Here is a 13,606-nt window from a genome sequence, read left to right as displayed (position 1 = left end):
CATAAGCATAATCCAATTTTTCCTTGCTTATCAACATAAAGATTACATTGATGCTATGCACACTTGTTTATTTTCTGCCTCAAGTTGAAAATTAGGCTCAGATTTCTATCTAATAGCCATCCCTCTCTTTCGAATTGAATGTCTAACTTCTCAAATTCATGCCACAAGATACAAAACCTATATATTCCATCAAAATTTATGTAAAGCAGTTGGAACTTCAAAAGTCAATTTAAATTCATAGATTTTATTATTGTGCACAAGTAATATTATATTTTATGTAATTTTTTAATTAAATTCTATTTCAAAGTATTAGAAAATTTTAACTCCCAAATTTGTTATCAAAGGAAATAATAAAATTAATAAATTAAGGTTCAAAATAAGAAAAGGCAAAATTTTGGAAGAAGCACAAAGAACTAAAAGAAAAAGAAAGAAAAAGTAATAAAACAAGCAAAGAAAAGATGGCAAAACATAAAAACTTTAAACTTAAGGGGGGAAACGGGTAGTTTGATTAAAGAATAGGGATCAGATTGGTAAAATGAGAGCGCCCAAATTGTCGTAACAGGCTGAGCTGGACGCCCTTCTCGCATATTTAAATGCGAGCATTGACCACTCATCATATCCCCTTTAAACTTGCCTGAAGGATCATGTTTTTTTACATTTCACCACCTCAACTCTTTATTCTAGCCACATCAGCCACATCTTTCTTCATTTTCCGGTGTGGGATTCTTACTTTCCAATTTTTTATTGCCAAAACTCTCGAGTAAACAGATGTAAACCCTAATTCATTTTGCAGCTATATCATAGGCTAATAATATTGAGATGTTTACCCTTAAGTTTATACTACTCCTTACTCCGTCCCAATTTATGTAATGATATTTGAATACGAGTTTAAGGCTTTTGGTCTAAAACAAACATTAGAAATTTCTGTATCATCATCACATTAAAGGTAAAATAGTAAGTTTAAAGTTATATTGTTATTGATATACTTATAAAATTTTTTGTTGTAATAAAAATATATTATAGTTACCAAAAAAAGGTTAAATGTACCTTCACAAGTTAGGCGTAAGGTCTGCGTACACTACCTTTCTCAGACTCACTTATGACATTACACTGAGTATGTTGTTATTATAACATCGAAATTATATGAAATGAAATGCTACAGTATGTAACTTTATGGAGCAGCAGCATTTTCACATCTAATAACATTTGTTGGGAGTGGAGTTTCATCCCTTGATTGTCTAACTTTATCAGTATCGCCGTCCATGAAAATGGATACACTAGCGGCGGAGGCAGGAATTTTGCTAAAGGGGTTTAAAAAAAAAAAGTTAAAAAAATTAAAACAAATTATGATTAGTGGGAATTGAGCCACTAGCCTCACAAATGTTTTGAACCCCCTTAACCACTAAACTATGATTTTGCGTTGTGTCAAGGGGATTCAAAACATAATATATAGAGGTAAAACACATATTTTGTATTATATATATAGTGTAATTTTTCCGCGAAGGGATTCGGATGAACCCCTCCCACCCTTAAATCCGCCCATGGATACACCAGCATTTTTCAATTATTATTAACTTATATGATTATATACGTTATTATTAAATCGCGGTACAATTTAACATGTTACATTTACAAACTAACTTCGAATAAAATTTAACAAATAGTCACATTCAAAGGTGAACCGTTGAGCTATAAATAGCAGCAATCATGGTGTATGCTTCCATCTTCCCCTCATCCCATTTCCCACATCCCATTCTGCAATAATTTCAAGAATTAGACCCCTGTTTAATGCAAGAATTATCCAGTGAAAGAACCAACATCCTAATATCGAACTAATGGAATTAATTACCCGACAACAAAGAAGTTGTAGCTAGCCATCAGAATGCCATGTTTGTAACAAGTCTAGTGGATTTTGGAAAATCACATGAAAAAAAATCATGATGTTTGGCATCAATTACTTAGACACAACAAGTTTAGTTAGACCAACACATCACTTAGCTGGAAATAATCTGCTAATTTCAGTGGCAGATAGAGGACATAATCAACTGGTTCAACTAAATCGAGTTTCTTTAATCATATTTCAAAAGTGTAATGGATTTAAGCAAGATAGAAAAGAGGAGTGAATGCTTTCTTTTTTGTCATTTTTTCATCTGTGAATTGTTAATCAACCCATTCGTACACTCTATGCGATCGAATATTTCTTACACACATGAGTTTTATACAAGGTATCGGACTACTGAATCTATTTTCTTTGTGATTTTGTGGTTAGTTGTTGAATCTAGAAAGAATCAAGAAAAAAGCTAAGAATTCACTTCGAATGAACTCCTCAGCTGCACTCCGTTCCATATAATTTTTGCCATTTTAAAGGTAAAAATCAAGAATAATTTCATGGTTTCGTGAATGTAAGTGTTTCTAAGGAGATCGTGAATGCATGAATTATGAATATATGGAAAATTATATGTAGACCAAAGGAGGATCTAGAATCTAGAATCACTAGGTTCAAAATGAATACAATCTTAATTATATATCTATGTTACGCGTAAAAAAGAAAAAAAAAAAAAAACTAGCTTCAGTTGAACACATGTTAAATAACCCTGGTATCATTTATTAGTATATGTGATTGGATATATCAGTAATCATTTATTCACTGGCAACTGAATAAGGTTAGTGGAATTCAATCTTAGACCAGTAACAAAAAAGATCTAAATTCTGAATATAAAAAAAATTAATAGACTAAGATTCTAAATAAAGGATAATAAATAAACGGGATCTTCTTTTTATTTGAAATGTCTCGTGACCTTTAACCAATTACGCGCTTCAATATAATTACCGGGAGTAAGCGCTATAGCCTATTGCCAATCATATATTTGTCTTTGCACTTCATATTATCAAAAACATAGAAAATTACAACAGTTTTAGTAAGGTCAGGCTACAAAATGCCCAATAAACATCATTCCCTATCACCCTTGAACAATCACTTCCATTAGAATCTAAATGTAGTTTGATTAAAAAAGAAAACTATCCCAAAATAATATATGCTACAATATTACAATTTCCCAACCACCATATGATGGACTATATACAAGAGGCTGTAGTTCCAGAAAAAGTGGAGGTAGCTAAGAATCAAGAAAACAAAAAAAATGAACTTTTGGCTTGAAATCTTGTTTAGGAATTCAAAATGCTGAATCTAAGCCATCTAATATATCCAAAACATTACCCTTTGGATGTTTAAAATCAGTACAAGGTGAGCTACCCATGCTTCTACTTAGCGCCCACACCTGTCTCCGATTTTTGGGCAACAAAAATTCCTGGCTTTTGCTTCTTCCGGGAATCAAACATTTCCTTTTCATAACCTTATCTAGTAAATTTCTATCTTCAAGAGAAATCTGGACCTTAGGTGTTTTGGGGTTAGTGTTCATAGTCTCTGTCTCCAGAACAAGTCCTTTGCGTGTTGGTGATCGTGTGGGGAAAGCTTTGGTACCGTTAAACCTTACCAGACTGATCAGACGGTGAAGCCACGTCACTAGTTCGAGGACATGGTAGTCCATTTTCTGTTTGTCTGCATGGTAGAGTGTTTGTAACCGAATAGGGTTAACTTGTGCCGGGGTCTTCTTGCCAGAATCGCTTCTGAAAGATGAACAATGTTGTAAGAAGCAGATCAAAAACTTAAACTTGATGGATTCAATCTTTTGAAGTTCTTAGCTGAACTCATTGTACTTTTGAAATTACGGATTCAGAACCTAATATTTGTTAAAATTTTAGTGAGTTTTTACGTATATGCATCCGCCCCTGATTATATTATGTTCTTGAAGATTGTTATCCAGATCGAACATGTTCACGACAGAGAAGTATGGACAACTAACCCGCTATTAGCCCATTCTCCAACCCATCCAAAGCCTTGATGTGCCCTGTTATCCGGTTGCCAAGAAAGGATAGAAAAAAGGAAAAAGATTCAGCATATATTAGCAAAAATTGGGGGTTGGGGTTTGGGGGGGGGGGGGAGACTTTTTCTGGCATTGGAAAAAGTTAATGCATAATTGGCACTCAGTTCAAAGAAAACAATCGAACACATACTTGGTAGTATCTGTAGCTACTGGGACAAGCCACTGGAGAGTTTTTTCCATCTCTGCTTTTATCTGAGGAATTGTGAGCTGCAAAAAGCACAACGAGGAGGAGTTATTTTAGATATATATAAAACTTATGCATACAGAAGAAACAGACTACATCATTAATCTCTGATGAGAGCAGAAGGGAGAAAGGATAAAGGAAGAGACGGTGGATGAGATAGCAGAAGAAATGAAATTAATATGGAGGACAAACCTCTTCTTTAGGATCAATCGCCTGCAGACGTGAACGAAGGGCTGTTTTTACGGAGGGAGGCAATCCATTATATAATCCATCCCTCAAGTTAGGAGGAAGAGAGGTAGGGCGTGAGGCCTGACATGATATCAATTCCCGTTGTTAGAAATAATGTTGGAGCAGTCTTAAACAGTGCATTCAGTAGCGCTCTAACTCAGCACTAAAACTTACAATGTTATCTATTTGAGTAACTAAGTTAGCATAGTGTAAAGCAAGACCAGCTGCTCCCAGTCTTTCTTGTTTTTTGGCAGGTTCCTTGCCAGCAGATGTCAATCCTACAAGAAACATAGACATCTATCTATATATAAGAAACAATCATATACTACGGGAAAGAAGAGACAGTGCGTACATATGCAAGTTAAATCTGACGTCATAAATAGCAAGAGAAGTACTTAAAATGACAACACAAAGAATTGACTATCGAGAGCATGAAACATTTACCATTCAAGAGAAGGTAAAGGCTCATAGAAAGATGGTAGTACTTGATATTTGTAGCTAATTCTATGTATAGTTTCACTGTTAGTAACCTGCAACCATTTCAATGGTCTTTTACATCCCTTTTACCATTTTGCTTATATTTTTATTCACTTCAACATCTATCTTTGTCCTGTGTGAATAGACTTCAGAAATCCTGATTTCAAGGAAGATCGATGACTGGCCAGTGTTAAGAGAGACACATTCAAGAAGTTACATTTCTCGACTTCGCTGTAATTCCAGTAGTAGGTTTGCTTGATAAATGTACATATTAGAGATTAAACAAAACTCTTTCTTCTTTTCCAAAATGTTTGAAAATGCAGTGACACTGTAAACTTGGGCGCCGAAGATCCGAAGAAAGACACTGAAGACTATCCTCCCTTTTGTCTCGGGACTTGGTAGTTCTTAGCTCGAGTAATTAATTTTTAAGTAATTCCTAAAATCAGTCAAACAATTTTTAAAACAGCCCAAAGTCATTCAATTGACATTATGGTCAACCTAATAATCAAAATCTTACAGTGTAACTTGACTGTCCCTTTGTTTCGTTTCCCCTTTCATTTTAATTTTCTCAAGCCAGTATATGGCTTAGGATGTTCTCTATAACCATCATTAATGAAAAATAGTTTACTAAGATAAAATGTAAAATGTGAGCAAAAGAATGAGAGTGGCTGGTGCAATTTAGTGGTGTGGAGCGTCAAAACGCAAACGGCCATTTATCAACACCAATGAAATAATCTATTATTACTCTCGCAAGTTCATTATTTAAAAATAATAGAATGCTGATAATGACAACTGACAGCCAAGTTTGAACTAATCAATAAAACCACAGGTAGTCTCATACCATTGTCCCCAAATGCTTCCACAATTGCATGATGTATATAAGTAACAATGTCAACAAGCTTCTCCACAACCTAAAATGATTAAATTTGGGATCAAAAAGTGGTCATTTCTAAAGATAATAAAAACAGCATTATTAAAAGAGAAATTTTCATTTCAACCACTAAATCCCACGAAAAGCATGTCACATCCATGTGCTTAACCAATTTCCACGGTAAATTTGAAAATTTTCTCTTTTTATAACGAGTCTTATTATTTTGATTTTTGGAAAAGCCAATGAAATCTAGTAAAGTAAAAAACGCATTCTTTAGAAATGATATAAAGACATTTTTGGTCAAAGTACCTCCTCCAAACTCTTAGTCCAAAGAGATTTCTTTTTCAAGCTCCTCGCAATTTTTCTTTGATGTTTTAGCTCACTCTGTAACATCATTAGGCCTTCTCCTGAAATTGAAGGAAAATAAGTCAATTTGTATGCCAATCTACCAAATGTTTTAATGAAGCTGAGCAAATAAGAAGCCAGGAAATCTATAGAAAAACCAAACATCAAAACGTATTTTTTCTTTATTATGAGCAAGCAAAAGATCTTATTGATGTATAAAAGCACTGTTAATGGTGCTTGAGTAGTACAATGATGTTAGATACAAAAGTCAGTTGCATTAAATACTGTGCGAGGAACAAAGGAAGTCTATAAGAGAATCTACATCGGTTACATCTGTCATAGAGCCGAACAAAGAGTTAAAAATTTAGTTTTTTATTTTTTATTTTATTAAATACTTGGTCAAATGCAACCCACTAAATTGCAAAAGATGAGTATATTGATACAATTTTTGGAAGAATGCCCAGGACAATAGATTGCAACAAATGAGAATTCAGAGATAACTAAAAAAAAGTAAAACTGTCATGCCTTTTCGAGGTAGATTTAAAGAATCTAATTCCTCAAGTTTCCTGCGATAATCCTTCTCAAATCTATCCAGTGCGTGCAGCTCATGATACAATTCCTGTAAAGACATTAGTGGTCAGAATCTCATCACTGACTTTGGCATATGCAACATAGATGTGAACCATATCTTTCTAGAGAAAACAACAATTCAGAATAAATAAAACCCGATGTAGGAAAAAAAATCAAGTAAACATTAATGCAATATTCAGGTTGTAAAACATTAATGCAGTACGACGCTTCTGCACTTATGAATGGGTTGAATATCAACTCACATGTCGACATCAGAGAACAAACACATAAAAGTAAATAAGCATATATACTGTACAAAATTTATGCTAGGTTATTCAAATAAGCAACATAGCTGGTAATCTGACACCGCTGCCGATTGAAAAGCTATCCATGAGAACGGCTCCCTCTGTTTCAGTTTATGTGAACCTTTTCGGAGTACGATGGTCAGACTGACTAATTTTAGGCGTGAATTTGGACATAGAATTTAAAAATAAATTGAAATAAAATTTACATAATTAGAAACTACATACAAAGTACTATAAGTCACAATAATTAACAATTCAAAATATAAAATAAAAAAAATTGCAAAGAATGTGGTAAAAAAAAAATCTTGTTTGACTCTCCAAACAATAACAGGTTCACATAAATTGAAATGGAGGGAGTATGTATTCAGATTATTACAGCTCATGCAATTGAGAAGGATATAAAAGAAGTATAAAGACAAAAGGAAGAGATCACTCATACTGCAAACCACATGTGACATGTTGAGAAACAAAAACTTGGAGAAAGTCACAAGGCATTTTCAAAATGAGGTATGAACTTACCGAAGTATGTTGAGCCAGAATGGTCAATTCCTGCATCATCAATTCGGCCTCTGCTCTTAGTTGTTTATGTGCACCAGAGTCTGAGTCCAACCTGAGAAGTGGTTATAGCTTCTGATAAACCTCTTCAATTAAATCAATATTGGTTTAACTCATCTACAGTAAAATGGCGTTAACTTACCTGGAAAAATATCGACCTAATTTTTTCCATTGTGGGTCTTTACACATATCTCCAAACCTAATGACTTCACGCGAGAAAACGTCAAATTCCTCCCTACAGAAAACATATAAACTTATTCTCACCAATGCATGACAATACCGCACATGCCTCTGCATGTCCAGTTTCACTTCAGTTTACTTTTAGGACGTGTGGGGTAGGGAGCGGATGTTCAAAATGCTAACCTTTTGTCGGCAGCAGCAATAGTAAGCAGCTCGGTCATATTAGTAGAAACCAACTGTTGCACTCCTTTTGAAGGTAGAATTTCCTTCTTTAAATACTGAACATTTTCTTTGGAAAGAGATTGCAATAAATTTGCACCTTTGGTGATGGTATTCGCTACCTCGAATGCTAGAATATATACTTTATTCCCTCTTGACGCCGTTCCTGTCATAAACCCTCCGGAATTCAAGTTTGTCATGCTGCTCCCAAGTGTATCTAATACTTCTACTGCTTTCTCTAGACCGACTATACTTGCTTTTCCAAGAAAAGAGCTAGCAGCCTATCACAAGAAGAAATCATGGCTTGTTACCTCATAGCAATGAAATATAAATATTCTAGATTTACTTGAAATGTAAATCAAATAAAAGGAAACTGAAAGTTGCTCAAACACAACGATGACTTCTTCACTTAAGTCATCTTAATTACTTCACTTCAATTTTTGTTGGTTTGACAAGTTTATCAAATTCTTAACCATTTATCTACTCATTACATGTTTCAGACAGATTTAGCCTCATCTTAATTGTCCTCAAGTGCACCTCACATTTAAACCAGCAAATCTAGAACAATTCAATATCAAGCTTCAAAAAAAAAAATCAATATCAAGCTTAGGCAAACATGGCATAACTAAGTTATCTTATGCATAATTTTGGCAGAATCTGATCCAGAACGTGCTGCTGTGCAATTATCTCCAATGCCATGGAACCATCTCAAATTCTAGCAGAAGAGGCGATAATTGCCCAATAAATCATGTGGAAATACTCGAGCTTCCAAATTGCTGGTTTTGTAGTGATTGCAGCAGAATGTTTCGACAAGCGAAGAACACCCATCTCATCACAATGCTTTGAAACTAAAAGCACATCGAAGACAAGTCACATTCTATTTTTTCAGCAGGACTCGCATCTTGGTCCTCATACTACCAAATAGAAACATCAACTCCAACATCACCTTATTTCGACACATGTTCTTATTCATCTAACCAATTCTTTCATTTCATCCTAATTCCACCAGCTTCTGGAAAACCTGTACATCTCGAAATTACAAAATGCAGAAGCTCGAATTCAAATTAATCTATGCGGTCAATTAACACTTCCTTTCAATTTTCTACCCTTTTTTTGGCCAATTACCGCCGTGAACAACACATATAATAAACAACGAGATCGGCTTTGCTACATAAACTCTAAGCAAGCATCCAAATACACAGACAAAGATTATATTTCCAGAAAAATGAGTACCTTGTTCCCTCCAGTTCTAGCAGGTGTAGATGGCTTTAACTCCCTGAAATTAGACAAGTACAATTCACCAGAATCATAGAGATTAGGCGTCCCGCGGAAAGTACTCACATCAGGATATGAAAAGGATTCATCTTTATTCTCCTTTCCAAAACTCCTGACTGATTTTAGCTTTTTTGAAGAACCTGAGGTGCTCTCAATCTCATGGTGAATTTCAGCTCTATTCTTTGCTGTCCCACCTGCACAAACACCTCCCATTTTTGCTCCCAAAAAATCAAATGGGGATTAAAGATTCAAACTTTACACCTACCACAAGCAAACACACAAAAAAAAAAAAAATCTCATCAGAACCAATATAATAACGACTCGAATCCATTTATCAAAGATTCAATTTTTATGCTAAAACAATACAAGAAGAGCATAAGGCTAATTGGAAACTAACAATAAAACTATAATTTATTAAATTTTCAATGATTTCAACGCTACAAACACCTCCCATTTTTGCTCCCAACACTCAAATCCGAAAAAAAGATTCAAACTTTACGCCTATTAGAAGCAAAACAAAACAAAAAAAATCTCATCAAAATCAAAACAATAAAGAATGAAATCCATTTATCAAATATTCAATCTTATGCTAAAACGATACAAGAAGAACATAAAGCTTATTGGAAACTAACAAAAAAAAAACTAAAATTTTCCATTTTCAATGACTTCAACACTAAAAACAAAATAAAAATAAAAAAGGGTAATCTGTTTTCATTTCCTAAGAGTTGCAGAAAAAAAAAGAACATACCAAAAATAAGCCCAAATAACGATCAGCTGAATTATGAACAAGAAAACTAAATTGAGAGGGGGAAAAAAGAGCAGAATATGTAAAGGGGGTGAAGTGGGGTTTTGAATTTTCAAGATTCATAAATGAAAAAGCAAGAAAAAGATTGATAAAAAGGTATAATACCGCGTAATTCTTGAGCAAAATTAATGATAATGAATATTGAAGAGTAGTACAAAGTGCCCAACTTTGAAGCAAAGAAGATACAGAGGACACGGACAAACTAACAGCTGAATTACTTGACCAAAGAATTAAGAGATTTGCTGTTTTTTGCTTACTTTTTCGCTGCTACTTTTTTTGTTTGCTGTGTATATGTTTATGGTTTAGAATTTGGGTTTTGGTTTTGACTCTTGAGAACAAAAGAAAAATGTGGAAAAAATCAAAGTTGGGCATAAAAGTCTTCTCTCTGAAATGTATAGTACGTAATATGAGTTTGAGGAGTAAGAACAAAGGAGAGAATTGCCCGCCGTCTTTGTCACCGTCGGTCTACGGGAAGATGTTCTTTTTACCATTTTACCCTTTTCAAATTCTTATTTCAAATCATCTCACGCAAATGCAAAGTAAGAGTGTTTGCTCTAATAAGATTTTAGTGGTTCGACCCTTTCTTAGTGCTATCAGGTTGCCTTGTTTTACTTCGTTTCATTTATGTAACATTATTTAACGAGAAATTTAACACGTCAAGTACCAAAAATGCTTTTTTTATCAATAATTAACGGACATATAGTAAGCTAGAGAACTAATTAAGCTGGCGTTTGGTTGATATTTGATTAAAGTTTAAAGAAAAGTATTTGAAGTTGAAATTGAAAAAAATATTTAAAGTTGTAAATAACTTTTTTTTAACATATATACCATATGGCGTTTCAATAAATTATGTAAGTTATTGAATAGTTTTCAAATTAAGAAATGCCATATAATTCTTTTTTTAAAATTTTTTTTTAAAAAAGAGTCACGTAAAATGAATAAACGTCGTCAAGAAAACAAGAATGGTAGTTATAGTTAGAAATTCAACTTTGCATATAACGTCTCAAACTAGTGAGTTAATGCTTAATTCTTAATTGAGCATACTTCAATATTAAATATTTTGGATAATTATTTATGATATGAGTCATGAGAATATGACTTGCTACTATGAATACGTCATGTACAAATTTTCTAAGTCAATTAAACAAGGTTTTGTATGTTTTTGACAAAGTAAACTAGTGTATGTTTTATTACAATATTTTTTATTTAATTATCGACTTTTATGGAAATTAAATACGATAGAGCATGGAGAAAATTATCTACAAATCCATAAATGACAGCAGTATTTTATTTTTTTATTTTTGTGACAGCTAAACTCTTTAATTATTTTCTTTTCGTTTCAAAATTTTGACCGTCTAGAAGTTAAATTAAAACATACTATAAGATGCGTTTATAAAAAAAAATAGCACCTTGGTATTTACAGTTCTATACATATGATTTTTAGCTTATCTAACGCGTAATATTTACTTTAATGTGTATATTATTTTTTCGGTCTACTGCAATTGAATTTTTATTTTTACGTGTGTTTAGAACAATATTTTTTAATACTTTATGCACCCCGGACCCTCTATTTTTCAGATGAAGATTAATTCTCCCATTTCTACTCTTTTTTAAAATAAATATTTCTGGAAAATGTGTAGAAATTAAATACAAAGAATAATTTGTCAATTAGATAGAATTTTGCTACTGCTCCATAATGACTAATGATACATGACAAAAAACCCAAAATTATAAAAATATGGTATGCTGAATCCACTAGATAAGAAGGCTCCAAAATTTCCATTGGACTTTTTCTCTTAATTTACTATTAATTAATGTCTTATTACTAATTGTTACTCCGTTACTTTACTTTTTTGTCTGTTCCACATATTTTTAAATTTAAAAATAATTCAACAAACTCTTTATTTTACTCATTTTACCTTTAATAAGAAGTTTTTATAATCACACAAATGTCATGTCTCCACAAAGCTTTTACCCATTAAGCTTTTAAGACCATAAATTTTAAAAATATTTTTTTTTTTAAAATTTCGTATCGAATCAAAGTACCCAGCTAAATTGAAACGGATGGAGTAGTACATTATTAACTTCTTAACAAAGCCACAAAGCAAAAGACAAGCGTAACTAATACAAAGGGGAGGTCATAATGCCCACTTTGACTGAGATAAAAGTAATTGTATTAGTCAGACTTTGTAAAAGGCCCCCACAAAAACTGGACCCCACATATAAGATTATTGTATTTGTATCTTTGAATTGAAATGGTCATAACTAATTACAACTTACAAGTACAAATTAGTTGTAGTCCTAATTTTCAAAGAAATTTAAGAAAATATGTTAAGAATTTGATGGACGAATAAAATTTCTTCATCCTTAATTAGAGATCTCAAATTTGAGTCTTGAGAATAAAAAAATTAAGGCAGAGAATGTTTTATTTTAATAAGTTTTATACAACAAGAATTTTAATTAGACGAGGTTCCAATATAAAAACGGAATATCGCGTGGAAATTAAAATAAAAAAAAGATGTGTTTAAGGAGAATGTTGGAGAATTAGAGAAGACATAGTCAACTGATTTGTTTAAAATCAACGCATTTAAGTCGATTTAATTGCCACGTGGGAGGTCACCATTGGCTTGATCTAATCTCGTGGGAAAATTTTCAACAACTATAGTCTATTTGCAACTTCCAAAAGGCATCTCCCCATTCACACCTCTGAAAAATAATTTATTGAGATTACCACAAAATCTTTGTTTTTTAAATATAAGATAAGAATAAGAAATTCGCATGCTCCGAATGGGTATATGTATATTTTTGGTGTGTATATTTTATCCTCCCGAATCAACTCATTTGATAGGTGATTCAATTTTGTGACTTGTTCGTTGATATTTTCTTTCTTGAAAATTTAGTTAACATTGATTATATCTTAGTGTGCATTTATAATTTTGGATGAATTAATATATGAAGTAAACCTTTCGGCCGTAACACTACCTAAAGTCCTAAACTAGAAAAAATAATATAGTTTATAAGTCAAGCAATTTATTGTTAGATTAGAAAAGAGCAGTCTTGTAAAATAGTCTTGAGTTGAAAAGTGCTAAGGCAATGTGTTGGGTTGCTGTTTATTCAAACCATAGCTACATTTGTAGGAATACCATTCTCAAAACTCAACTTCATACATAAAAACAAATACTAGTAGTGGCTCAAACATGATTTTCACTAAGGAAATTCAAAAAGAAAAGAAAAAAAAAAATAAATACGAAATGAAACTAAGAGGATTCAATATTTACGATATATTATACATAAAAAAAAATTATATACACAATATAATTTTCTATTCAAACCCGTTTTCACCCCTAGCTCTGCCCCTTAATACTAGGTATGACATTTGAGAAGCTTGTCTGATCTTTAAGAAAGTAAAGCCTTCATAAAATGTTGGTGTATACTTGCCAAACGATGAACTATTGACCAATAAATTTAGACAATTAAGAGATCAAGATTAATTAAAAAACAAAGTGACATCTGCAGCTAGTTAAAGGCTTGGGAGATGGGATTTTTTAACTCATTCTTTCATTTTTGAACCCTAGACTCGGTAAGAGATGATTTAGAGAGTGGATTTTCACCTACAAATCTTGGGTAAGTAATTCTAATCTATTTCTA

The 13,606-nt window shown here is 32.7% G+C and overlaps 1 protein-coding gene and 1 non-coding gene across 4 annotated transcripts; both read right to left on the bottom strand.

The window, feature by feature from the left end:
- Nucleotides 1–518: 518 nt before the first annotated feature.
- LOC117281544 (small nucleolar RNA Z279/snoR105/snoR108) lies at nt 519–622 on the bottom strand. Its single transcript, XR_004512182.1, has one exon. It is a non-coding gene; the product is annotated as a small nucleolar RNA Z279/snoR105/snoR108 (small nucleolar RNA).
- Nucleotides 623–2,852: 2,230 nt separating this feature from the next.
- LOC104116536 (protein PSK SIMULATOR 2-like) lies at nt 2,853–10,346 on the bottom strand. Of its 3 annotated transcripts, none has more exons than XM_009627412.4 (13): nt 10,216–10,346; nt 9,112–9,414; nt 7,843–8,159; nt 7,622–7,714; nt 7,444–7,534; nt 6,575–6,668; nt 6,014–6,111; nt 5,675–5,744; nt 4,531–4,634; nt 4,321–4,437; nt 4,075–4,151; nt 3,864–3,908; nt 2,853–3,627 (listed from the first exon to the last, which is right to left on the bottom strand). In XM_009627412.4, exons 2-13 carry the CDS (start codon nt 9,364–9,366, stop codon nt 3,174–3,176), a joined length of 1,815 nt encoding a protein of 604 aa, XP_009625707.1. In that variant the 5' UTR covers nt 9,367–9,414; nt 10,216–10,346; the 3' UTR covers nt 2,853–3,173. The 3 variants fall into 3 exon arrangements, with proteins under 3 accessions (XP_009625707.1, XP_009625706.1, XP_009625708.1); XM_009627411.4 differs by having other exon boundaries at nt 10,064–10,345; XM_009627413.4 differs by lacking the exon at nt 10,216–10,346 and adding an exon at nt 9,902–10,023.
- Nucleotides 10,347–13,606: the final 3,260 nt, after the last annotated feature.

The sequence above is a fragment of the Nicotiana tomentosiformis genome, chromosome 4 (assembly GCF_000390325.3).
Source record: "Nicotiana tomentosiformis chromosome 4, ASM39032v3, whole genome shotgun sequence".
Lineage (NCBI taxonomy): Eukaryota > Viridiplantae > Streptophyta > Magnoliopsida > Solanales > Solanaceae > Nicotiana > Nicotiana tomentosiformis.
Note: the sequence above shows the minus strand (reverse complement) of the source record. Positions and strands in the feature narration are given on the sequence as shown.